General features: G+C 40.6%; 1 protein-coding gene across 1 annotated transcript in view; it reads right to left on the reverse strand.

The window, feature by feature from the left end:
• CEP170 (centrosomal protein 170) overlaps nucleotides 1-27826 on the reverse strand; it is a 203682-nt gene that overhangs the window by 164677 nt on the left and 11179 nt on the right. The window contains exons 2-4 of the mRNA XM_030196425.1: nucleotides 18164-18401; nucleotides 13056-13201; nucleotides 1168-1257 (exon numbers count right to left, since the gene is read on the reverse strand). Of these exons, the coding sequence (XP_030052285.1) occupies nucleotides 1168-1257; nucleotides 13056-13160 (195 nt within the window). The 5' untranslated portion in view covers nucleotides 13161-13201; nucleotides 18164-18401. The remainder of the gene's footprint in view (nucleotides 1-1167; nucleotides 1258-13055; nucleotides 13202-18163; nucleotides 18402-27826) is intronic.

Here is a 27826-nt window from a genome sequence, read left to right on the forward strand (position 1 = left end):
TGTAGGCACAATAATTTCCAATAATGGAACTTCCACCCACAACCAAATTTTACAAGCAGAAATAGAACTGGAATCTTTCAATTAAGCATACAAATTAGAAACACTGGGTCAGCATTTTGAGAAGCATGTTGCCCAAAAAATCCCCACTGCTTTCTAAGAAAAACAGTGTTTCAAATCCAACACACCTCATCACTCTTCGAACAGTTTGGCAGTGAGCAAAAAAGAAAAATAAATAACTAAAGCAACTAGTGGTAGTTTCTAGCATTTTTTTTACATCACCTCACACTTTTCCAAGGAAATTCTCCCACTGTCACCAATTCTCCTACCTACCATACTTCACTCGACCTCCAACACACATCTGTGCTCAACATAATCACACACCTCCATAGCTACAAATCTCCTCTGAGGCCCCATTCTGAATCCCGAACACAGAGGAATATGCTTCATTCTGAAATAGCTCTGTCTCCTTTTCTCCAGCAGATACTTGTTATGTTATGTTATACTAAGTTAACAGGGATTTCTTTCTTGCCAACTCTCATGGTTAAATTTCAAGGTGAGCTACACCTACTCGAAAGAGTTAGAGACTGATTAACAATTAATCAGGAGTTACAGATAAAGAGAAAAGTTAGATATAAAATAAAAAATAAAAAAGTTTATAATGCCCCTGGCCTAGTAAACAAATATTTTATCTTTTTATAATCAGGATACTACAGCATGAACATGTTACAACTGGAAAAAAAGAAAGAAAAGGAAAAAAAAGGCAAAAAGCAGGCACTCAAAGAAACCTTAAAACCTGCTTCTACAACTGTATATTGGAAAGCATTCTGAAAACCATATCAATGCATGCTTTTCCTACTAGCTATTGTAAACATCTTCATTTAAATGATGGTTCCCCTATTCCTGCATTAAACTCATAACGCTAAGGCTAAAACATCTCCATCAGAACTGTGTTCATAGGAACAGATCATGACAGCATCAACAAATGTCATCAATGAAGAACTCTAACCCTTCAAAGCATTTTCGTGCACCAGTCCACATAGCACAATATATAGTCTTTATTCCAATAACAGCAGAACCAAGAAATAGGTGTGGATTAATGGGGATATAATCCTACTAGAGAGTTTTATTAAATCATACTTTCACAACTCTTGTTTCTATGCAACTCACCCCATTTAAGCTTCCCAAATCTTTCACCAAATGTTCATCTGTAGAAGCCTTATAGTTGATCACAGCATGTTGCTTGTCCACACTACGTGACTGAAAAAAAAACATAGAAGAATATATATTTACACAAAAAGCATGTATTAACAGAATCAACATGCACCTCTGCAATTCTACAAGATCTAAGAATAGTTTTTAACATTGGTTTTCATCATCAAAATGTTACCAGGTAAGAAAAATAAGCCAAATTCTCAAGTATTAAAAATGAATGCTACAAACAGGCATGTGTCCAGAAATAATTTCCATTAGCTTTAAATACTCTATTGATATTTGTGTATATGTTTAAATTAAAAGAGGAAAGCCTAACCCGAAAAAGAAAATTGTTGCAAACAAAACCCATTGCACTGAAATACCAGACTATTTTTCCGACAGTGTTATTTATTTATTTTAGTGTATTTCTATCCCACATTTTCCCACAAGCGCAGGCACAATGTGGCGTACAGTAGTTCAAGAAAAATTACAATAAAAGAAAGGTAGAAACACAGGATGCCAGTGTTGGGATGAATTCACAGAAAAGACTTAGGAAGGAAAAAAATGTCTAACAAGTGCAATTGGGTTAGAGTCCCACTTCAAACTACAACGGGAGAGTCAGAAGGAGGAGTTCGATATAGAATGTTTGCATAAATAGGAATGTCTTTAAGAACTTCTTAAATAATTGATGGTCTGATATCCCTTTTAATTGCTTCGGCAGTGCATTCCAAGCCTTAGCACTGGTATATGGAAAAGACGAAGCAAACGTGTTTTATATCTGACTTTCCTGCTGCTGGGAAAGTGTAGACAAAGTTGCACGATGACGACGAAGCATTTCTTGGCGGCAGATCAATTAAGTCGAGCATGTATTCAGGGGCCTCTCCAAATACGATCTTGTGTGTTAAAGAGCAGACTTTGAAGATAATGTGATCCTTGACTGGGAGCCAGTGCAGGTCAAAATGCAATGGTTGTGCATGAGCAAAGCGCGATTTGCCTAGTACTAATCTAGCGGTCGTGTTCTGGGCTGTCTGGAGTTTTTTTTTAGCAATTAGTCATGACAACCAGCATATATCCCGCTACAGTAGTCCAGGTGTGAAAGGACCAACCAGTGGACGAGAGTGCGGAAGAGATCTCTAGGTAGGCAATTTCTGATACACTTCAGCCGCCACATTGCAAAAAACATTCTCTTCGCAACAACCTTCACTTGATTGTCCATAAGCAGGTGGTTGTCTAGCTCGACCCCAAGGATTTTCAGGCTATTTAAGATAGCTAACTTAAAGTAATTGACATCAACTGAAGTTGGGATTACTTTATTGTGCTGAGATGAAAGCACAGTTGCAATGTTAGTCAACCTTAATGCAAAGAAATAAAAGGAAAGTTAGTCTAATAAGAAAATATCATCTACTTCTTTTGACCTGCTTCCACCCAATATAAAAGGGAACAAAAACAAAACTATTAAGCTATTAAATACAGTGGGGGAAATAAGTATTTGATCCCTTGCTGATTTTGTAAGTTTGCCCACTGACAAAGACATGAGCAGCCCATAATTGAAGGGTAGGTTATTGGTAACAGTGAGAGATAGCACATCACAAATTAAATCCGGAAAATCACATTGTGGAAAGTATATGAATTTATTTGCATTCTGCAGAGGGAAATAAGTATTTGATCCCCCACCAACCAGTAAGAGATCTGGCCCCTACAGACCAGGTAGATGCTCCAAATCAACTCGTTACCTGCATGACAGACAGCTGTCGGCAATGGTCACCTGTATGAAAGACACCTGTCCACAGACTCAGTGAATCAGTCAGACTCTAACCTCTACAAAATGGCCAAGAGCAAGGAGCTGTCTAAGGATGTCAGGGACAAGATCATACACCTGCACAAGGCTGGAATGGGCTACAAAACCATCAGTAAGACGCTGGGCGAGAAGGAGACAACTGTTGGTGCCATAGTAAGAAAATGGAAGAAGTACAAAATGACTGTCAATCGACAAAGATCTGGGGCTCCACGCAAAATCTCACCTCGTGGGGTATCCTTGATCATGAGGAAGGTTAGAAATCAGCCTACAACTACAAGGGGGGAACTTGTCAATGATCTCAAGGCAGCTGGGACCACTGTCACCACGAAAACCATTGGTAACAAATTACGACATAACGGATTGCAATCCTGCAGTGCCCGCAAGGTCCCCCTGCTCCGGAAGGCACATGTGACGGCCCGTCTGAAGTTTGCCAGTGAACACCTGGATGATGCCGAGAGTGATTGGGAGAAAGTGCTGTGGTCAGATGAGACAAAAATTGAGCTCTTTGGCATGAACTCAACTCGCCGTGTTTGGAGGAAGAGAAATGCTGCCTATGACCCAAAGAACACCGTCCCCACTGTCAAGCATGGAGGTGGAAATGTTATGTTTTGGGGGTGTTTCTCTGCTAAGGGCACAGGACTACTTCACCGCATCAATGGGAGAATGGATGGGGCCATGTACCGTACAATTCTGAATGACAACCTCCTTCCCTCCGCCAGGGCCTTAAAAATGGGTCGTGGCTGGGTCTTCCAGCACGACAATGACCCAAAACATACAGCCAAGGCAACAAAGGAGTGGCTCAGGAAGAAGCACATTAGGGTCATGGAGTGGCCTAGCCAGTCACCAGACCTTAATCCCATTGAAAACTTATGGAGGGAGCTGAAGCTGCGAGTTGCCAAGCGACAGCCCAGAACTCTTAATGATTTAGAGATGATCTGCAAAGAGGAGTGGACCAAAATTCCTCCTGACATGTGTGCAAACCTCATCATCAACTACAGAAGACGTCTGACCGCTGTGCTTGCCAACAAGGGTTTTGCCACCAAGTATTAGGTCTTGTTTGCCAGAGGGATTAAATACTTATTTCCCTCTGCAGAATGCAAATAAATTCATATACTTTCCACAATGTGATTTTCCGGATTTAATTTGTGATGTGCTATCTCTCACTGTTACCAATAACCTACCCTTCAATTATGGGCTGCTCATGTCTTTGTCAGTGGGCAAACTTACAAAATCAGCAAGGGATCAAATACTTATTTCCCCCCACTGTATTTCTAATGATGAAGAAAACTACCACTAAAGTTGCTGTATTACCTTACAGAATGTAAAGGGCCCACAACGGTCTCACACTGAAGGAACAATATCATGGTGCATAGTAAGAAAGTTTAGACTGCAAACTGGCTAAAGACAGGAGAAAGTGAGACTAACTAGTTATCCATTTGAGGGAAGGCAGAAGCAGCTAGGGCTCTTCAGCTCGGAGAAAAGATGGCTGAGGGGCGATATGACAGAGATCTATAAAATAATGAGTGGAGTGGAACGGGTAGACGTGAATCGCTTGTTTACTCTTTCCAAAAATACTAGGACTAGGGAGCACGAAATGATGCTACAAAAGTAGCAAATTTAAAACAAATCAGAGCAAATATTTCTTCACTCAACGTGTAATTAGACTCCGGAATTAGTTGCCAGAGAATGTGGTAAAAGCAGTTAGCTTAGTGGAGTTTAAAAAAGGGTTGGATATCTTCCTAAAAGTTCATAAGCTATTAATAAGATGGACTTAGGAAAATCCACTGCTTATTTCTAGCAGAAGCAGCATAAAATATATTGTACCATTTTGGGATCTTGCTAGGTTGTTCTGACTGGGATTGGCCATGGTTAGAAACAGGATACAGGGCTTGATGGACCTCCTGTCTGTCCCAGTATGGCAACGCTTATGCTTTTATGTTATTTGGAAAATGGTCAGTAGTGGTGGGCCCTAAGGTCTGTACTGGCACCTATGCTGTTTAACATTCTTAAATGATCCGCCTAGAATGGTTGGATAGTGTGGGTAATAAATATTTAAATAAAAAAAAAAATAAAGTGTTGATCAAACCCGCAGATGACACAAAATCATTACAATGGCAGAAGATTACAAGAATCTGCAGATAAATCTTGAGATTAAGAGAATGGACATCTAATATCAGGTGACATTTAATATGGACATTTAATATGGACATGCAAGAAATGATGCATACAGGGAAAAATAATCCCAACTATAGGTACACAATTCTGGGTTCTGAGTTAGGAATTATCACCTAAGAGAGAAATACCTTGCAGTTATCAAGGCAACAATGTTCAATTTTTCAGCCCTAAAAAGCCGGTTCGCAACGGATTGAAATGAAAAACAGTTTCTTGGCGTTGTTACATTTCTCCTGACGAAGTAGCGAAACAGATGGGTCCCTTGCTGTCGAGAAGTTTAAGAGACACTGCGAGTTAGAAGTGGATTACCCATGCTAGATGGTTTGGTACAAATGTACAAGGAATTTGCTCTTTTTTGAGGAATGATGGCATCAGTAGTTGTATGGAGCCATCGCAAATGAGCAAAGCCGATGGAGCCTGTTTAGGCATATGAGACATTAGAATTGTCACAGCCTTCAACAGAAGCCAAGATCATCAAGAGACTGTGGAGTTCTCAGAACTAACGTCCCAAGCTAAGTTGAAAGATATAAGCTGTATATGGGATTACTTTGAAATGTTCTAACATATTTTGATATTGAGATATGTTTGTTGGCTCTCAGTTGGGCTAGATACTGTGAGTGACCTCCACTACGGTGTGTCGTTTTTTTTCTGTTGTGTTTTTCACATCCTACACCAGATATAGTTGTTACATTTGTGCACTTGGATCATTATATAGATAAGTATAATACATGCCCTCTTCCGTTTTTTGATCACAGAATTTTTCTTCCTAAGATTGGCTATAATTGGAAGTTTTTGTTTTCTGTGGTTTTTTTCGGAAGGAGATAGGAGCCCATGATGATAGCCATTGCAGTGGAGTCCTGTGTATACATACTTCAAAGCTAATATCAAATCTGATCATATTATGATCACTGTTATCAAGCAGCCCCAGTACCATTACCTCTCACACCAGATCATGTGCTCCACTAAGGACTAGGTCTAAAATTTTTCCTTCTCTTGTCGGCTCGTGTACCAGCTGCTCCATAACGCTGTCCTTGATTTCGTCAAGGAATTTTACCTCCCTAGCATGCCCCGATGTTACATTTACCCAATCACTATCAGGGTAATTGAAATCACCCATTATAATTGTGTTGCCCAGTTTGTTTGCATCCCTGATTTCCTTTAACATTTCCACATCCGCCTCGTCATCCTGGCCAGGTAGTACACTCCTATCACTATCCTTTCCCCCTTTACACATGGAATTTCAATCCATAGGGATTCCAAGATGTGTTTTGTTTCCTGCAGAATTTTCAATCTATTTGATTCAAGGTGAAGGTTAAGTCCGTCACTTAAGGGCTGATATTCAAGGTGAAACCATAAGGGCATTCAAAACAGGCTGAAATAGATCTAGAGCTTAGCCCTGAACAACCTAAAGATCCGAGATAACATGGTTCCACACATGGCTCAACAGGTAGCCTGCCCCCTCCCCCCATTGTTTCTCTGGATCCTTCTGGCCTGAGAAGATGCATCTGCTCCTACCCATATCAAAATTTTCAGGCCTCATGAAAGGGCTGGCTCCTCTGGGTCTTGCCCAAACAACAGAAGATGAATACCCCTTGCTTGTCCAATCAAAAATCACCCAAAACTTCAAGTGACCAAAGGAATCCGCCCCCTTTCTAGGCAAGTGCAATGTGTCCCTGGGCAACTGCTGGTGCCTAGCTTCCCCCCAGGTCCTTAACCAAATTTATCTAAGTCTTCAATGAAACACAGCTGAGCAAAGAGATTGAGAGTTAATCTGGACCAGGTCAGAGAGCAAGAGTAATAAAAGCTGCTTTCAACTTGAGACTGCACCACTTCTAGAGACTCTGGCAACTGCTAAGCACAGAGAAATAACACGTAGGCCATATAAATCTTATACACAGTTCCCTAGACCTCCAGAACTGAAGATACAAATGCCTACTTAAGGAGAACATTTACCCCTAGGAGTCCTTCAACGCTAGGCTTCCCCTCATGAGAACATAAAAATAGCCATACTGGGTAAGACCAATGGTCCATCTATCCTGCATACAGCAGCAGACAATTCAGGTAACGGGTACCTGACAGAACCCCAAATAGTAGGAAATTCATGCTACAGATGCTAGAGACAAGCATTGGCTTTCCCCATGTCCATCTCAATAGTAGACTATAGACTTTTCCTCCAGGAACTTGTCCAAACCTTTTCTAAACCCAAACATACTAACCGCTGATGCTATATCCCCTGGCAATGAGTTCCAGAGGTTAAATACTCATTGAGTGAAAAAAATATTTCCTCCTGTTTGGTTTAAAAGTAGTATCATGTAACTTCCTTGAGTGTCGTAGTCTATGTATTTTTGAAAGAGTAGCAAAAAGAATCAATTTACGTTTACCCATTCTACACCACTGCACTTTGTAGACCTCTATCATATCATAAGAACATATCATCATAAGAATAGACCATTGATACATCTAGCCCAGTATCCTGTTTCCAACAGTGGCCAAGCCAGGTTACAAGTACCTGGCAGAAACCCAAATAGTAGCACTATTCCATGCAACCACAATGCAGAGGCTTCCCCATGTCTGTCTCAAAAGCAGACTATGGCCTTTTCCTCAAGAACCTTTCCAAACCTTTTTAAAAACATAGATAAACTAATCAATGTTACTACATCCTCCGGCAAATAGTTCCAAAGCTTAACTATTCGTTGAGTGAAAAAATATTTCCTACTATTTGTTTTTAAAGTGTTTCTATGTAACTTCATTGAGTGTCCAGCACTTCCCTTGGATGAATCCACGTTGGCTGTCCCATTAAACCATGTTTGTCTACGTACTCTGTAATTTTATTCTTTATAATAGTTTCCACTATTTTGCCCAGCATCAATGTCAGGCTCACCGGTCTGTGATTTCCCAGGCCACCCATGGATCCCTTTTTAAAAATAGGTTCTACATAGTAAATAACGGCAGATAAAGACCTATATGGTTCATCCAGTCTGCCCAACAAGATAAGCTCATTTTACATGGTATGTGATTATTTATTTATTTTAGATCATTTATACCCCGCCTTTTGCCACGGAACGCAGCCCCAAAGCGGCTTACAATGAACTAAAGAAAAGAATTACAATGACAGTTGATAGCAAGAGGGAGGGAGAATACAGAAATTATGGGAATGAGCAGCAGGAAGGGAAAAGAACAGAAGAGGAAAGAGAAATAGGTCAAAATCAGATCTTGACTCGCCGAGTCACAGAAGGTAACGATAAAGATTGTCCCATCAAGGCCAGGAACCGGTCTCCAGGTGCTCCAGCAGGTAGAACAGCGAAGGCGGGGGTAAGGCAGTACAGGAGGCAGTCACAAGGCAGGAGAGGCTGAGAAGTTTGTCAGGAGGAAAGAGCTCAACAGCTGATAGGCCGTTCCAGTGTAGAGGAGGCAGTGCTGGACAAGGGCAAAATGAAGAGGGCTCAAACCAAATCGGGAAGCAGAGGCAATCAGAAGACAGGCAGCCCCCGACAACTGGGGCGCCAGCAGTGCCGGGAGTCCACACACAGGGGGAAGGGATGCTCATGATCACTACCCCGCTCGCTTGTTTCCTCATTTTCCACCTTTAAAGTGCTACTCTTAACAGTTATTGTGTAGCAGCTACCGCCGCAGCTATGTCTGCTGGGATGAGCCTGTGTGCCGTTAGCCGACGGTTGGGCTGTAGGAACGTCGGTAGGAAGCAGGGCAGACTAGGCTAGCCAACGGTTCTGGGGTCGCACAGCCCGTTGTGCAGACCTCCTCTCCATGCTCCACTCCCGCTAATAGGTTCAGGACTCCGCAGCGGGACCGCAGCGCCAAGCGCGGCAGATGAACCCCACACCGAGCACCACAGATGAGTCGTCTCGCGGCGCTGCAGGCCGCTCAGTATCGGCCTCTCACGGTGTCGCGAACAGTGACAAAATGCAAACAGGAACCAACCCAAGGATAATCAGGGCTCCACTGCGGCCCACACGGGGTATTGGCTGAAAAGATCCAGTCAGAGCTCAGCCTGGCAAAGGTCAGTTGCGACGATGGCATCAGGAGCCAACGGCTCCCACATCTGCTAAGCGGCGGCCATCTTGATATATATATACCAGAGTTTGATATATCCTTACCATTCGCAGGGCACAGACTCTAGAAGTCTGCTCTGCGCTGTTCTTGTACCAAAAGTTCTGAAGCTAACATCGAAGCCCCTTAAAATTTACACTCCAGCCCATCCATATCTATTCAGTTATGATCAGGGCGTAGACCATAGAAGTCTGCCCAGCATTGGTTTTGCTTCCCAATTATCGGCGTTGCCACGCAATCTCCGCTAAGATTCCATAGTTCCACTCCTTCTAAACAGAATTCCTTTGTGCTTATTCCATGCATGCTTGAATTCCATTACTGGTTTGATCTTCACCACCTCCCGCAGGAGGGCATTCCACGTATCTACCACCCTTTCCGTGAAAAAATACTTTCTGACATTACTCCTGAGTCTGCCCCCCTTCAACCTCAATTCATGTCCTCTAGTTCTACCACCTTCCCCGTCTCCGGAAAAGGTTTGTTTTTGATTAATACCTTGCAAATATTTGAACGTCTGTATCACGTCACCCCTGTTTCTCCTTTCCTCCAAGGTATACATGTTCAGGTAGGCAAGTCTCTCCTCGTATGATTTGCAACGCAAATCCCATACCATCTTTGTAGCTTTTCTTTGCACCGCTTCCAGTCTTTTTACATCTTTAGCAAGATACGGCCGCCAAAACCGAACACAATACACCAAGTGAGGCCTGACTAACAACTTGTAGAGGGGCATCAACACCTCCTTTCTTCTGCTGGATATACCCCTCTCCATGCAGACTAACATCGTTCTGGCCACGGCCATCACCTTGTCACATTGTTTCTTCACCTTCATATTCTCTGACACCAACACCCCAAGATCTCTCTCCTGAGTCAAGCATACTAATCTCTCCCGTCCTATCCGGTTTCTCTGTTTTGGGTTTCTGCACCCCAAGTGCATCACTCTGCACTTCTTGGCATTAAATTTTAATTGAGAATGCTACAAACAAAAACCTTCCAATCGAAAACCTAAATAAATTATATTTAAAGTGGTCATATTTTTTTCTTTTTTAATATGCAAATAGTGCTCAGTAGCTGGGGTGTATCCTGCAGGACTCTGTCACAGTATAACACTACTTTAAAAAGCCCATTTCAACATCATGGCACTCCAACCTCCCTAGCCTGATGGTGCTGCAGATCTAATGATTCAGTATGTTACAGTCTTAATAAATATAAGGTTTGTTGTCCAAACTCCATTGTGGTTACTAATACCATAAACTTCTTTTCCTCTCTGGAGATACCTGATCTATTCTGTACATGGGGTGGGATACAATAGCTTCAAAAATAGGGTGAACTCTACACTTATCTTATGCTGGGATGGTTGTGGTCATAGATGAGAGTCCTTGGCCAAGGATAACATACAGAGTGCTGGAACTTCAATCCTCTTTTAGGTATCTGATACCACGGCTGTTTTTAAGTCACACCATAGACTGGGACCCCTACAGGACGAACTCTCATCTATGACTACAACCATCCCATGTTACAGAGGCTAAAACTGAAAAGGTTTAGGTCAGTGGCTCTGGCTCAGATATTCCAAGACTGCTGCAACTAAGTCAACTTCATGAGAAAAAGAAAGCTGCTTAGAACCTGTGATCTTCCTATTATTCACCCCGATATAGCATAAGAGAATAATACAAATTACTCAACACCTTCGTTCAGTGCTCAACACCAACTCTTCCAGTCTGAACTTGACTCTAAAGAATCATTTCATGAGTTCAAACAGTAAGGCTGCCTGCTCCTTAGCCTATGATTTTGAAATGCTATTTTAGTGCAGGTGGTTTACCAGCAGTTTATGCTGCCTCCAGTGCATTTGCCACCAATACACTTGGTGCCGTTGGAATTATTCTGGTCTTTTTCACAGCAATTAAGCTGAGTAACTTCAATTGCGAGAGTTTAATCCCTGAATGACATCTTTGAGCAAAAGCTAAAGAAAGGGTTATCATATTGTTGCCTCCAGCAGCAAAAATAAATGCTGGTATAGTCTGATAGACATCTTGTAGCTGCAGGGGTATAGTATTTGATGCCATTGGACTTTTTCTTGACCATCGGGAGGACACAAAGTGTATAAGAAAAATTAAACCAAAGCAGATAAGTACACTATACTGAGCGAAACACTCAGGGCCAAACACTTAAAAAAAAATACCTTTTGAATTTTCAAGGACATAACTAAAAATCTATAGGAAAGCAAGGAGAAAAAAAAAACAACAGAGGCAGTTCAATTAAAAAAAAAAATTAGGACTATATGGTGGTGAAAAGGGAGCTACATACAATCACCACCATGGGCACAGACTGACAGGTTCTACAAGGCAGTGGTTACACAAAATTCTGTATGTCCCTGGAAAATATTTTCTAGCTTTTCCAAACACTCTGGGAGATGATCTGAATGGATACTGTTAGACGTTGACATTTACATTTGTGAATGATTATTCTGCTTGTCCCTGGAAAAATTCAGGGGCCCCTTTAACTAGGCTGTTTAGCATAAATGGCTTAAGACAGGACACACTAAAGTGTTCTGTATTAGTTTTGCCACGTGCATGCACTAAACATACAGTAAATGTTTTTGTTGGGGTGTGTCGGGGCAGAGAGTATGCATTCTTGCACTAACCAGTTAGTGTATTTACACTACGAGCATTAACTGGTTAGTGCACAGATAACACAGGAGCCCTTACCGCCTACAAAATAGGAGTCAGTAAGAATTCCCATGGTAATTTTTAAACATGGCCATGCGTTGGCCATTCATGGAAAGGTTTTTATGGCTACAGTAAAAATGGCCTCAGCACACCGGAAAGATGGTATGCTAAGGCTATTTTGTACTACAGCTTAGTAAAATGACCCCTATTTAATTTCAGTTCTAACAATTTATATATGACCTCTGAAACTGGAAGAAGTTCTTCAATTTCTCTGTCTTGTTTGATATCTGTCCTTTTTAATGACAAGAGACCAAAAAAATAATGAAGTGGCAGAATTGTATACATTTCTAAACATTTCTAAACATTAGAATAATTTGCCAACTCTGAAAACCTTCCTTTTAGTATGTAGATACTATAACTTTTTAAGAGCTGTCATGTTTGGATTAATGCCATAAATTACTACACATAAATTAGATCAGATTACTTCAGTTCTATAAATAATATATCACACACTACATGAAACTATACTCAATTCCTGACAGCAAGTAAACTGTCACTGTTTATAACTTAGCTTCCAGGAGCTGCTCAAGGGTTTTCAATTATAACTCAGATAGTAATGTTTTCAATACAGGATGGCTAATTACTACTTTCCTCACAAACAGTGACAGGTCTGCCATTCTCTGAAATGCATTTTAATGACATTTTTTCTTCTTATTCTAAATTTTATCAACCACCAATGTATAGCAAATGTTTCATGCTATTGTGAAAAATGGTATCTATAAGGTCAAATAAGCAACTCTCTTGTATTTGGTAACATTAATTCTACCTCTATCCTGTACAGCTACCAGGAGACAGGTGGTCCTATTCAATATATGGACCTATGTTACCTGATTAAACACAAATCAATTGCAGCTTTAGATATTAAACAAGCTTTCAGATTTGATTACTTCCAAATGGGAACAGACCCTGTATATTATTGAAGGATATTTATACTGCACAAATCAATGTGGGAAGGCACGTGTAATTAAAAATGTTGGCTGAAAAGGTAAAAATTAATAGGATGAATAACAAGTTAACAAAATAGGATAATGAAACTAAAGGAAATAAATCTGGCATGCTAACATCCAAGTTCTGATCAGTCACACATGGCAGGCTGATGCAATTACCTGCAACATCAGCTCGCAGTCATCTCTTCCAACAAAAATCATCTCTCGAGGCAGGCGGTGGCGTGTGCCTCCACTGCTCACCAAAAACCAGGATGTTAAGCTCATTTTCCACTTAGATTCTCAGTCCCTTGTAAATCTACATCATCCTACAGAAACAGAGAGAATGCAGTTAAGATTTATGAGCTTTAGCTCTCAAAACGCACAATAGTAAACAGGCAGCATTCTAAAACAGCTCTGTTGGGATGTACTGCATATTTTCATTTAGAGGATTAGACACAGATGACTCAGGAAATGACCAACACTGATGAACAGTGTCTCAAAGTCTTCAGTTTGTGTGTCTATAAAGCTAAATTTTATACTAAAGATTTTCAAATAAACACCCATCACCAAACAGTTGGAAAACTGGAAGTGCTTCATATGTCAAAATTAGCATATGAAATCCAAATACATTTCTGAGAAAAGGGATATGGCAAAAATAAATTGTCTTTCCAAAACACAAGCATTATAAAGAAACAGATCAAATAAAAATACATTTTTAAAAACAAATATGTGGGACATTTCTGCAGGATGGTGCACTTGAGTTTTGTTGGAATTGGTCGGGTTTTGACAGAGTTGTGCAGAAAGGAAGCTTTCTATAGTTTTGGGGGTTTTGTTTTTTAAATAGTGTATGTAATAATTAATAAAAGTATTACTAGGCAACATTACTGAATTTTTATAGATGGGAAATTTTCATAAAATGTAAGGAAAATTAATAGTGCTTCAGTTAGTAGAGAGAATGGACAGAAGGAATGCAAATGTACAATGTACATATTTTTCATGTAGTATTTTTAAAATTAAGAACTTCCAAGTCAAAGAATATACAGTACTTCTCACTAATGCCATTTAGTAAAAATGTGAGCATAGGCCAGGTAAACTGTTACTTTATGTAGATGGAAGACTTCAAGCACAGAATGTCTAAAACATTCTAATAAATAATTAAGAGAGTGGAAATCCTCTTGTATGAGGAAAGGCTATACCTAGAATTTTGTACCTGTAGTTGAGAATAGCTTTCCCTTATGTGCAGCACTTTGCACTTGTTCACACTAAATTTTATGTACCATTTACACCCTGTTTCCTGCACGATCCTTCTGCAGTTTGTCATAATCTTCTGCTCTTTTAATAAATTTGAATAACTGTGTCACGTCTCTCAGACTATTAGGAATATATTCAACAGCACAGGTCCCAGTTCAAACCCCCTTGGAGCACTCAACTACTGAACTCTTTTTCCATAAGGATAACTGATCATTTAGTCCTATCCTCTTAACAGAAAACCTTTTAATTTTTTGGAGTCTGTCATGAGAGATTTTGTCCAAACCTTTTTTAAACCCAGATACGCTAATCGCTGTTATCAGTGATCCAGCAAGTGGTAGACTGAGGGGTTAAGAACTAAGCAGTTGGTCTGACACCAAGCAGAGATATCGTCAATTTAAAAAAAAAAATTTTGCATTCACAACACAAGTAACATTTGTTAGTGGAAATCTGGAATCATTTCCCTCTGTCTGCTTATCAGCTGGACTACTGCAACCTCTACCACGTCCTCGCTATTGGGCTACTTTTAGATCAGCATTTTTCCAATATCTTTTAAAGATTTCTTACTCAAAGATATGCGCTCCTGAGTGACTACTTGCTTTTCTCCTTAGAATCTAATTTAAAAGCTGCTCTCTCTCATTTTTAAGTACTAACAGCAGCAGCCTGCATTCATCTTGGTTAACGAGTAGTCCGTAACTTTCAACAACAGTACTACTAATCATTTCTGAAGCGCTACTAGATGTACGCAGCGCTGTACACTTGAACAGGTTACCCCTTCCCCCAAAATGTTCTCTAGATTTTTATTTTTTTATTTTTGTTACATTTGTACCCCGCGTTTTTTCCCACTCATGGCAGGCTCAATGCGGGAGGCAATGGAGGGTTAAGTGACTTGCCCAGAGTTACAAGGAGCTGCCTGTGCCGGGAATCGAACTCAGTTCCTCAGTTCCCCAGGACCAAAGTCCACCACCCTAACCACTAGGCCACTCCTCCACGCTAACATATCTAAACCCCTCTTGCCAATGAGTAGTAAAAGAATTCAAGAACAGAAGATAACGTTTTATAAAACCAGAGAGAGGTTTTATACAGAGGTTTTTCAGGCCGATGATGAAGAAGCCCAGCCCCCGAGGTCTATGACTTGCTGAGGGCTTCTCGAGGCCTTTTCCTCTGTTTTTGGGTCAGACCCTTAGATACTTATTGTTTAAAATCTCCTAAATTTTCTAGATTGTTATAGATTTGGCTAGGGAGATTTCCTCGATACATGCTATAGCTCTAAACCCCCTCTTGCCTACATCATCTCATACATGCATTGAGACATCAGACCTCCATTTGCTTCTCGGGTCCTACCTATGGAACAAAGAGCATTTCTAAGAATACTACCCTAGAGAATATGGATTTTTACTTTCTACCTAGAAGTATAAGCTTGGGTTCCAGAACTTCCCTCTCACATCCAGCTAAATTTGCTGGCACCCAAATGTACCAAAATTCCTTCTAGGTGATATATGTGAGGTCTTTCTTCTTTGCATGAAGTTAGCAATCCAGCTATTTACAGTGGTAATGATCCTAAAGTCTTAGGGCCAGCTACTCAAAATGACGCAACTAGCTGCTGACCCGTCAAACCACTTGGCTAGGGCTAGCTGCTAATATTCAGCAGCACTTAACAGGCAAAAATGTTGCTGAATATCATGGTTGCCGAACACAAAGCTGGGTATCTTGGGGGCGCTCTGGGGGTAGACTCAGTACATGGCACTTGTGTTGATATTCAGCACTTAGGCCCTGATGCTCAAAACTCCGGCGCTATTCCGAATAGCACTGTAAACATATTGCCAGAACAGTGCAGAAGAACAACACTTTAACTCAACGCTAATGATATGCAAATATAGGCGCACTCATGGCACTGAGCATTAGGGAGTTCAGCGGAAGGACTGTGCTTTGGCACGAGAGGATCGTGCTTGGCGCATGCACAGCTCTGCAGTAATCTCGGCATCTGTATGCATGTGTCTGGTAAAAGCCAAACGTGAAGCACACATTGGCACCCGTTTTCTGCAGCTTTTCGTTTGCATGGACGCTTATATTTAGATGCAAGAAACAGATACCAATGTGTGCTTTTGCCTGGGTCTGCCGTTTCTCACGGCCAGCACTTAAAGGCTTGCACGGGCCTCTTTTTGCATCCAAAAGCAATCAAAACCAGCAGATTTTGCAGAAAATCATGAGAGAAGCATGGGAATCATGAGAAATCCTCTCTTCCAACACCTTAACACCTGCTCTGACCTGGCGTTTTTTGCAGCAGTAAAGCAGTTCTGTTTCAGGTGCTCTTTTCTGAGAATTGGGAATACAAAATGACCTCATTAACATGAGCCAGGACTACATTAGCATGCTACTTGTGTTGCTCGTGTGCGCGCTTGTTTGTTCCCATGTTCCAGGCCTCTGACTATTCTGTGCAGGTAAATGCAGGTGCTAATATGGCACTAATGGCTTCTGTCTTAAGCAGCCAGCGTTAGCACATAAATGGGCCCGCATAAAACATCTGTCCTATTTTATGCAGTAACCATTGCCGCTTATGTGATTAATACTGACTTAAGCAGCTACATGTTAGCCAGCTTAAAAAATAAGGATATTCAAAACCGAAGCCCACACAGGGATAATGCCATTGGCGGTAAGCAAAATGCTCACCACAAACTGCTGAATATTGACCCCTTAATGATCAAATCAGCTACAATAGCGACTTTGTGTATTACTTATTAATAAAGACTTCATGAAAATTAAAAAAATATTTCTCTTCTGGACATATGCATTTAGCGACCCATCCTTGGCGCAAAAAGATATTGCATCACTTGGAGGGCTGCTTCTAGCTAAAGGACCAATTTATGCCAAAAAGACAGTGTTTTCTTTCCAGATGATCATATAGTTTACTATGAGCAAAATTAGCAACACAGGCCTACAAGTCTGGACAAATTTTGGTCCCATCCAGATTTCTCAAGCACCACGATTTGAGTTTCTGTAAAGGATCGCCCTCCCCTACACACACACACACATACTGTACCCTAAAGTTCCAATGCTCAGAAGCAAATGCGGGCGCTAGAGGCCATTAGCACCAGACTAGAACCTCAATTTGCTAGCATAGAATGCTCAACCACGGGGAACAACAAGCATGCAAAAAAGTAGGTAAAAGAACTAATTTCCCATTCCCTCCCAATGTTCAGAAGAACAGTGAACAAACACAAGCTGCCTTACTGCTGCAGAAATAACGCCAGCTCAGAGTAGGCGTTAGGGTGCTTCTGCTGAGCTGGCTTGGCGATATCAGTCACAAGTGCAGAAGTAGCGACCCATTCCTTGCTGCTGCTGGTCCCTGGACTACATAAGGGGGGTAGTGGTGGTGAGAGGGCCTGAAGGCTCCCTGGGGTGTAGGTGGGCGCATGTCTGAAGATAGATACTCTTTGGCAGGCCCTGCGTGGCAGGGATGGGTGAAGAATGTATGGGAGTCACTGCCTGGGGTTGGTAGCTACCAAGAAAGTGAATGGCCGCCACTGTATGTCCCCCCCATCTCCAAAGAGCAGGCTGCTGGTGAGAGAGAGCAGAGGCTGAGTGGAGTTGAGGGGCTTCAGAAGACCATCCGGATACATGTAAAATAGTTCTCTTGTGCAGGCACCTCTTCCTCCTCCTTCCCTCTTCCCCCAGGGGTTCTAGGCATGCGCTTAAGAACTGTGCTTAATGCACACCTCTGAAGTGCATGCATCAGACACTATGCTCCTGACGAACTCCATAATGCTTAATGCTACGACTGCACCTAAATTTGCATCTCATTGGCACTGAGAATTAGGGAGTTCCTTCACCATGCTGATCTGGTGGTATTTTTCTGGCGCTGGAGTTTTGAGCATCCGCCTATGGGAGCAGAAATCAGGTAAACAGGAGCAGAGGGATCAATAGTTTTATCAGTTGAATTTATTTATATATATATGGAGATCTCCTCTCTTGAAATGTCCCTATGTTCTTAGGAAAGTGGGCTGAGGCGAGAGGATAATGGACCCACAGGTTCTACTCACCAGGACAGAAGGCAGCTCAGACAGGCAAGGCAGCAGCTCAGGCAAGTGGCAGCAATGCAGGCGGGCAAGGCAGTGCAGGCTGAGCTTGATATCCAGCAACAGCAGAACTCCTCATTAGCACCCTGGGGAGAGAGCCAATCAGGAAGTGCTTTGGGGCTGGCCAATCAAATGCAGCACAGAAGGGAAGGAGAAGCAATGACAGCCACAGGAAAAGCCAGTAAGAGGAAAAAGAAAAAACCTGCAAAAATGTAAAATTTATTAGCCTTGATTACTTTTCTAATAGCGATTAATAAAATGTCATGATAATCACGATTAACATGCATCCCTACTTATAAGTAAAGCAAATAGGGGAACAAATACATTTTAGGCTTATACAGGTACATGAATACATTTAGAGCTTACATATCTATATCTCAGTCAACCAGTAAAGCAAGTAAGTCAGGGGTCAGGCTAGAAAAAAAACAGAGAGTCAAGCAAAAGCCTGTTAGAACTGGATATAGTTGAAAGATGGTATAACAGAGTCCCCTCCCTTGTTCACAAACAACCCAGGTTAAAAAAAATATGTTAAGGGAAGTCAAAAGGTTTTGCTTCCCTATATGATAACTGATGAAGCAGGAGGCACTGCCATAGGTAAGTAGGCCAGAAGTGAGAAAAGGCAGGGGTTCCCCTGCTGTAGAAAAGTACTAAGAGGTGCAGAGAGCAGGATCTAATTGTAGTCTAAAAGTATAAACTATATAAGACGCTCTAACTGGTGCGACACAGGAGTTGTCAGAAGTCACTATAAAAGGTATATAATGAAGAATGAACCTGTATTAATTCAGAATTAAGTTTGATTTATTATACTCTTCTTTGTGGCACCACATCATATAATTAATTAATTAAAAGTTAATCTCATTCTGGTACTTTAAGATTTATTTGCATTGAAATGTATTAATTACTGTTTGGATTAATAAATTACCAAAATTGGTTTTTACTAACAGTTCTGAAACAGAAAAGTGAGATCTACTTGCTGGTTTAGAATGGTACTGTATGAGAAATTTTGAGATATAACTGTACACAATACTTACATCTAATGTAATCCTGTTTCAAAACCCCAGATTCCATGATCCGGTTCCTTTATTTCCTGCTCTTTTCTCTAGCTAAAAACCTCCCAAAACTAGAAATTCTTCTTAATTACTGTCTCTTCATGTTCAACTGTACATCGCTGCGTACGTCTAGCAGCGCTTTAGAAATAAGTAGTAGTACTAGTAATAGTTTACGGCAGCCTTGAAAACATCTAGCCAACTGCTCATCCTTATTTGTACATTTGTTGTTTTGAATAGTTGTGGATCACTTTTCTTACCACCTCTGGAAACAAATTGGTAACAAATTTATAAATAGCAGTACTGGAGGAATTAAATGTCCATGTGCCTTTCAGCCTACATTACAGGCTGTCAATCAGGATTGGAGATATTGTTGAAATGATCTAAGATCACAATATTTTCATTGGTACCCCATACAAAGTTCAGTATAATAGTATTAGTAACCAAAATGTAATCAGTAAGAGTATGATCTATGTTCTTGGGAATAGTAGGAGCCCAAGAGAAGACTAATTGTTAGCATAAAAAGATGAGAACCAGGGATGTCTGGTTCAAATCCCAGGGCTCTCCCATATGATTTTGGGCATGTCATTTAACTCTCCAATACCTACTGACTTCAGTGTAGTTTGCCTCAAACTACAACTTGGCTTCAATATCAAATCGAAGCAGGAAACATTTTTCCAGCTGGCACCTACTGCACCCAAACACTAGGGAGGCAGTTAGGGATGCTAGGCTGCATAGAGAAGGGTATAACCAGCAGAAGAAAGGAGGTGTTGATGCCCCTCTACAAGTCGTTGGTGTTGCCCCACTTGGAGTATTCTGTTCAGTTTTGGATGCCGTATCTTGCTAAAGATATAAAAAGACTGGAAGCAGTGCAAAGAAAAGCTACAAAAATGATTTGGGATTTGCGTTGCAAACCGTACGAGGAGAGACTTGCCAACCTGAACATGTATACCTTGGAGGAAAGGAGAAACAGGGGTGACATGATAGATACAGATGTTCAAATATTTGAAAGGCATTAATCCGCAAACGAACCTTTTCCAGAGACGGGAAGGTGGCAGAACTAGAGGACATGAATTGAGGTTGGAGGGGGGCAGACTCAGGAGTAATGTCAGAAAGTATTTTTTCACGGAAAAGGTGGTATATACGTGGAACGCCCTCCCGCGGGAGGTGGTGGAGATGAAAACGGTAATGGAATTCAAACATGCGTGGGATAAACACAAAGGAATCCTGTGTAGAAGGAATGGATCTTCGGAATCTTAGCAGAGATTGGGTGGCGACACCAGTAACTGGAGAGTAAAACCAATGCTGGGCAGACTTCTACGGTCTGTGCCCTGACTGTGGCTGAATAAATATGGAGGGGCTGGAGAGTAAATTTTTTTTTTTATTATTATTTTATTTATAAGTTTTAACAGATTATTACAAGAACACTTGTAAATGAAAAAATGGAAAAAAGTATACATATTTTTCATAGGAAAATCAATATATAAGAAAACTACTTAATCTCGTCCATTTCAAGTCCACAATTTGGGAGAAAAAACAAGGTACAATTCCAGGAAAATAATTTTTTCATGAATACAAGATCAAGAAAAAAAAAAAAAAAAGAAGAGAACATAACATGCCTTATATTCCTTTTACGGAGTAGATGTAGACAAAGCCTGGAATTGCTGACTAGAACTAGCCGCTAACTTAGTATCAAGAAAATTATTCAGCTGACATGCATCGTAGAAAATATATTTGACTGAGCTAACTTTAATCACGCATTTACATGGAAAGTTTAACCAGAATAAACCTCCTAACTGTGAAACCCTCGGACGGAGTTTCAGAAACGCTTGACGTCTCCTTTGTGTAACTCTGGCTATATCCGGAAATATTCTAATTTTTGTATTCATAAAGAGGTCATCTCTATGGCGAAAAAATTGTTTAAGAACCCAATCACGGTCGGGTTCTAACACAAAGGAGACAATCAATGTTGCAGGAATCGTTGTCATTTCTTCTTTTTGAAGTTCTTGTGTTAAATTCAGCATGTCGAATGAAGCATCAGGTCCTTGTTCTGGTTGGTCCACTACACCCTTTTGTTTCTCAATTTTATATGGTGGCAAATAATAAATTTTAGAAATCGGAGGGTATGCTTGTTCTGGAATTTTTAATATTTCTGATAAATATTTTTTAAACATTATTAGTGGAGCCATTTGAGTAGTTTTTGGAAAATTAATCAACCTAAGAGTTTTGGCTCTTAGTTGATTTTCCAAATTTTCAGTCTTTTGGTGCAAAATAATGTTCTCTTTTATCAAGTTTGATTGTATTTGTTGTAAAGTTTTTAGAGCTTCATTACATGAAATTAAAGTTTTTTCGGTGTTACTCATTCTGGTTTCTAAAACTTCAATTTTTTCCAAAGGCATCTGAGTTACCTGTAGCACCTGAGATATCTTCTGTGTAAAAGAGTTCTCAAGTCCCACCAAGGCTTCCCAAATCGAATCAAGAGTTATATTCCCAGGTTTAATAGGCAAAAATGACTTACTGGATATAGCAAGCTCAGTCAAAACCTTCTTCATTGTCTGTTCCTTGGTCCCAGCCAGCAATTCCCTAGGTCTTGCTCCTCCGACTTCCACAACCGGTAGTTCCTGGTCTGCTGCAGTTCCCTCAGCTGAATGCACTTCCAGGTCAGAGACACTGAGTGCTTCCTGCCCCTGCTGTAGACCCCTTGCCGGCATCATCGGAGGACTCCGCTGCTCGGGGCTGAAGGTGATGTCGGCCTCAAGCTGAGGGAGCAAAGAACCTCCCATTGCTCCCTCCTGCAGCGAGGAATCTTGCCCCGGCATTCTCACCGGCAGCGCAAAACGGTCCATCGGTCCCGAAATCACGGCAGCTGTGGAGGGAGTCACTCGCTGCCTGCCCCTCCGTTTCGGCATCGCAAACAAGGTAAAAAAGAATTTTTTCAAAGGATTGAGGGGAAACGGGTAACGAGCCGTCTGGCTAGCGTTCCCTTCCGGACGCCATCTTGTTTTCTGGAGAGTAAATTTTAAGGGGCTTCGACGTAAGCTTCAGAACTTTTAATACAGGAACAGTGCTGGGCGGACTTTTACGGTCTGTGCCCTGAGAAAGGCAGGGACAAATCAAACTCGGGTATACATTTAAAGTAGCACATACCATTTAAAATGAGTTTATCTTGTTGGGCAGACTAGATGAACCGTTCATGTCTTTATCTGCTGTCATTTACTAGGTTAATACTGAATCTGCTATTTATAAATGGGGTTACCATACTAAATATCCCCAATATTGTCTTCTTGTTTGAAAAGCTAACAAAGAGTCCTCGCCCCTATAGTTTTATACCCTTTCCAGTTCTACTGTTTTATCCTCTAGAGTCCCCCCCCCCCCCATCTGTGTGGCTTCTCATCAGAAAAAATGAATTTACCTGTAATGGAAGCTTTCTTATGCTAACACAAACAGTTATTCAACCCCACCTACCGGGAATCTCTCTGTTCTTTTTCCTTTTCTCACCTAACTATTGAACTAAGGAGCTTTGGAACTACTGGGCAACCATGCTTGAAAAGTCCAGGAATATTAATACCAATATGCAATGGAGGCCACTTTTTCAAGACTACTGCAATTCCGCCTCTTTGGCGCTTATCTGGGTACTCCGCCTATTTGGGCTTACCTAGGAATGTCAAATGCATTTCCTTCTAGGACGTTCTGTATTTGACATATTAAACAGAGGAGTCTACAACTTTCCTTCCCAGCACTTCTCCACTACAGGGGATTTCTTCTTCTTCTTTTTTTTTTTTTTAACATTATCTCCACGCTCCCCTAATGGAAACAGTAAAACCTTTTCTAGTCTTCTCTTGACAGCATCTGTATATCTTAGTCTGACAGAATAAAGGGAAAACCACAGGCATCTCCTCTGTTAAAATTTGTACTGAATGTACCCTAAAGTCACTCTATACAGGACCAGGTACCTTCTAGGAAGGTTTACTAATCCATACCAAAGACAATCATCTATGGGTTCCATTACCGTCATTTTCCATTCTAGGCCTTAGTAGAATTCACCTCTGCCTAGGCTAGTTCTGCTCTGACATTGCCATCTGTCAGTTCTTCTCATGAACTGTTTCACAGCAAGCTGCATCAGCAGTTATCAAGCTCCAAAGAGTCAATAACACAACAGATGAAGAAAAACAATGAAAGGTTATTTTCAGTGGCTTCTCAATCCTTTGGCAAACAGAAAACTTTGTATACTTTGACTTTATCTATAATGGTCATATCTATCTCTCAGATTAGAACATAAGAGTAGCCATACTGGGTTAGACGAATGGTCCATCTAGACCATAATCCTGTTTTCCAAACAGTGGCCAAGCAAGGTCACAAATACCTGGCAGAAACCTAATTAGCAGCAACACTTCATGCTACCAATCCCAGGGCAAGCAGTTGCTTCCCCATGTCTATCTCAATAGCAGACTATGGACCTTTCTTCCAGGAATTTGTCCAAACCTTTTCAAAACCAAGATATGCTAACCACTGTTACCATATCCTCCGGCAAGGAACGCCAGAGCTTAACTATTCGTTGAGTGAAAAAATATTTCCTCCTATTAGTTTTTAAGTATTTCCATCTAACTTCCACAAGCGTCCCCTAGTCTTTGTACTTTTGGAACAACTTAAAAAAAAAATCGATTTACTTCTACTCTTTCTACACCACACAGGAATTTATAGACCTCAATCATATCATCCCTCTTCTGTCTCTTTTCCAAGCTGAAGAGCCCTAACCTCTTTCGCCGTTCCTCATACGAGAGGGGTTCCATCCCCTTTATCATTTTGGTCATTCTTCTTTGAACCTTTTGGAATTCCTCTATATCTTTTTTTCAGATATGGTGACCAGAATTGAACACAATACTCAAGGTGCGGTTGCACCATGGAGCAATACAAAGGCATTATAGTATTTTCGGTCTTATTCACCATCCCTATCCTAATAATTCCTAGCAACCTGTTTTGCTTTTTTGGCCACCGCCACACACTGAGTAGAAAATTTCTGCGTATTATCTACGACACCCAGATCTTATTCTTCATTGCTGACTCCCAAGGTGGACCCTAGAATCAGATACTATGATTTGGAAGATTTTTTCCAATGTGCATCACCTTGCATTTGTCTACATTAAATTTCATCTGCCATTTGGATGCCCAGTCTTCCAATTTCTTAAGGTCTTCATGCAATATTTCACACTCCACAACCTCGAATAGTTTTGTATCATCTGCTAATTAAATCATCTCACTCGTCGTTCCGATTTCCATATCATTTATAAATATGTTAAATAGCACTGGTCCCAATACAGATCCCTGCGGCACTCCACTGTTCACCCTCCTCCATTGAGAGGAATGACTATTTAACCCTACCCTTTGCTTTCTGTCCAATAACCAATTCCTAAGCCACGCCAAAACCTTGCCTCCTATCCCATGACTCTAATTTTCTCAGGAATCTCTCAAGTATAATGGTAAAAGTAGGCCATCATCGTGTGGGACCTCAAGTCCTACAAGCAAAGCCATCCACACAATTGGCCCTTTGCAATTTCACTTTCCAGTTGTACTCATCACCCATCACGACAGTCTAGATTTTTCATAAGCTCACTCATATTTACATTGTTTCATCATTATCCGTCCTTATTATCCAAGTACATCTTTAGCACAATTAAAAACCTTGAAAAAGACAAACTTGCACTGGTTTGCTGCTCTTTATCTCATTTTAAATTACTCAGCAAATATCTCAATTCTATTTTCTTATTTCAGAAACAACCCCTGTGATAATGTTCATTAGCTTAATTTATTCAAAATGCCCAATCAACCATGGCTACTGGAACCTCGCCAGTTGGTTGGGAAAGAAAACCTAGCTACTCCCAGACTCCACTACCTCCACTGAAAAAAAAAAACAGCTGAGGCAACCAGTGTGTCACATTTGGACCCCAATACCTTAATTTAGTGTAGAAGTTATCAATGTGGGCTATCATTAAGATGTTGTTTTATTGTTAACACCAGTTACTGGTAACTACGCCTAGAACCACCCAATTATAATGTCCATTGTTGCACATCAAATACCTCCAACTTTTTATACACCAAAACATGTCTACATAAATATTTTACCTCTCATTGCATCTTAAATCCTTGTCCAAGCTACCTCCTGACTCCTTCCATTGAATGTCTAAGAACACATTTATCATACTTACTCAAACATGACATTTTTCCTGAATCAAAAGATAACATCATGTTAGTTCCCACCCTAAAAATCCAATAGGGGATAAAAATGATGTGACCAATTACAGATCAGTAGTATCAATTCCACTGATTACTAAATTAATGGAAGTTATGGTAGCACAACTACTTATGGAATTCCTAAGCTTCTTCTCATCCTATATAATAAAAAGCACCTCCAACGTTCTGAAGCTGACTCCGTGAAAGTGAAGCCTTGAAGCATTCATGCTCCTGCTGTATCCATTTCCTGAATTGACGTCACGTACTTCCATGTTCGTCATAAACAGCAAAGACCAATCTAATTTTAATATCTAATTTTAGGAGAGAAATTAGTAGAGGCAGAAAAATTCTTATCCTACAATTTGATATGTCCTATGCCTTTGATATAGTCCATGATATATTTGCGAGAACACTTAATAACATAGGAATGAATATGTGGCAGAATCCTTCAATTGTTCAAAGCTTTCCTCAAGTTAAGAGCATACCAAGTGAAATTCACAGGACTCATTTCCCCACCATGGATTTATTTATGAATGACATTTTTTACACCACATTAGCACAAGAGTGACTCAGGTTCAATGTGGCTTACATAAACAATTAAATGAATGATACATATTAAAAATTACATAAAAACAGATTATAAAGTAAAAGAAATAATGCTAAAACATTGGCTTTCTAAAACAAATACAACATATGCGGTGAATTAACCTGGATGCAACTGTTCTTAAGGGTAGATGGATAGAGAAGATTAAATCATAATTAAGTTTGTAAACAAAGATGTGAAGATGAATAAATATGAATAAATATTGGTACAATTAGGGCTAGATAAAATCAGGGAAGAAAGAAGAAGTGAATTGTTTGTATGAATGTATAATGTTCAAATTCTTTGTTTTCTGAAAGGCTAAATTGAAAAAAAATCAGTTTTCAGTAGGTTTCTAAAGGGCAGGTAATCTCTGCATTTAATTGCTTTTGGTAGAGAATTCCAAATTTTAGTAACTTGATACGAAAAACTGACATTGTGAATTGTTTTCCAGATTACATTCATACAAATAGGTTAATACAGAATGCAATATTCTCTGGATGATGATACGACATTACATGGGTGTAATTCAATGAGATTGCTCATATGATAGAGCAGAATCATATAGAATTTGGTGAATAAGAACACAGAACTTGAAATATATTCTCTTTTATTGGTAACCAGTGTAGGTTATACAGAAGAGGAGTTGCTTTGGTGAAGGCAAGGTGAATCTACAAATGAGGCGTGCAGCGCTATTTTGAGCAGTTTGTAATTTTTTAATTCCTGCATAAATGGAGTTGCAGTAGTCGAATTTTGTTAGTACTAAGAACTGAACCAAAGTATGAAAGCCTGATTTAGTGAAAAAAAGGTCATAATCTCTTTAGTTTCCAAAACGAATTAAAGACACTTGAGACCACCTTAGAAACTTGACTTTCAAGGGTAAGTTATTTATCAAACGTGATTCCTAATATTTTCATTGATGATTCAAAGGGTAAATGATGTTCTATAATGTAACATTTGTAAGATTTCTAGGGTGGTGAGGGTTAGTTACTATGAGTTTTAATTCAAAATTAGATGCCCAAGATTCTATTAATTTGATGCCTAATTTGAGATCCTTATTTCATATAATTATTTAGAGAACTAGTGGAACCCAGCCCGTTTCCTCAACAATGAAACAGGCCCTAGAAAGGCTCTCTTGTAAGCGATTTTTTGTCTCTCCCCTGCTCTCCCCTCCATGTCCAGCGATTCTTCCCTTCCCTCCCCTCCATGTCCAGCGATTCTCCTCTTCCCTGCCCTCCCATCCGTGTCCCGCTATTCTCATTTCTCCTGTCCTCTCCTCCTATCCCATCCATGTCCATCGATTCTGCTCTGCCCTCCCCTCGATGTGCCACGATTCTCTCTTCCTTTGTACCTCATCGTTTTCTGGCTAGCCTGGCTGGCTTCCCTTCTGTTGGTAACATCCTGACGTCAGCTCGCCTCCAGTGTTCCCTTCCCTATCACTGTTCCGCCCTCTGACATCATTACGTTTTGACACGAGGGCGGGGCAGTGAGGGGGAATGGAACGCTGGAGGCTGGCTGACGTCATGAGATGTTACGAACCCAGGCAGCCAGGCAGCAATGGAACGTTGGAGGTGCAAATTATTATATAGGATGGGATATAGAGACATCATCGGCATAAATGAATGACAAAAGACCATTTATTTCTAGTAGATTACCCAGGGGGATCATTATGATATTGAACAGGATGAGGGACAGAGGAGAACCTTGAGGTACTCCACAATCAGGAGACCATGTTGAAGAAATTACACATGATTGTTTGGCCTTAATACCTTT

The sequence above is a fragment of the Microcaecilia unicolor genome, chromosome 3 (genome assembly GCF_901765095.1).
Source record: "Microcaecilia unicolor chromosome 3, aMicUni1.1, whole genome shotgun sequence".
In the NCBI taxonomy this organism is placed as follows: Eukaryota; Metazoa; Chordata; class Amphibia; order Gymnophiona; family Siphonopidae; genus Microcaecilia; species Microcaecilia unicolor.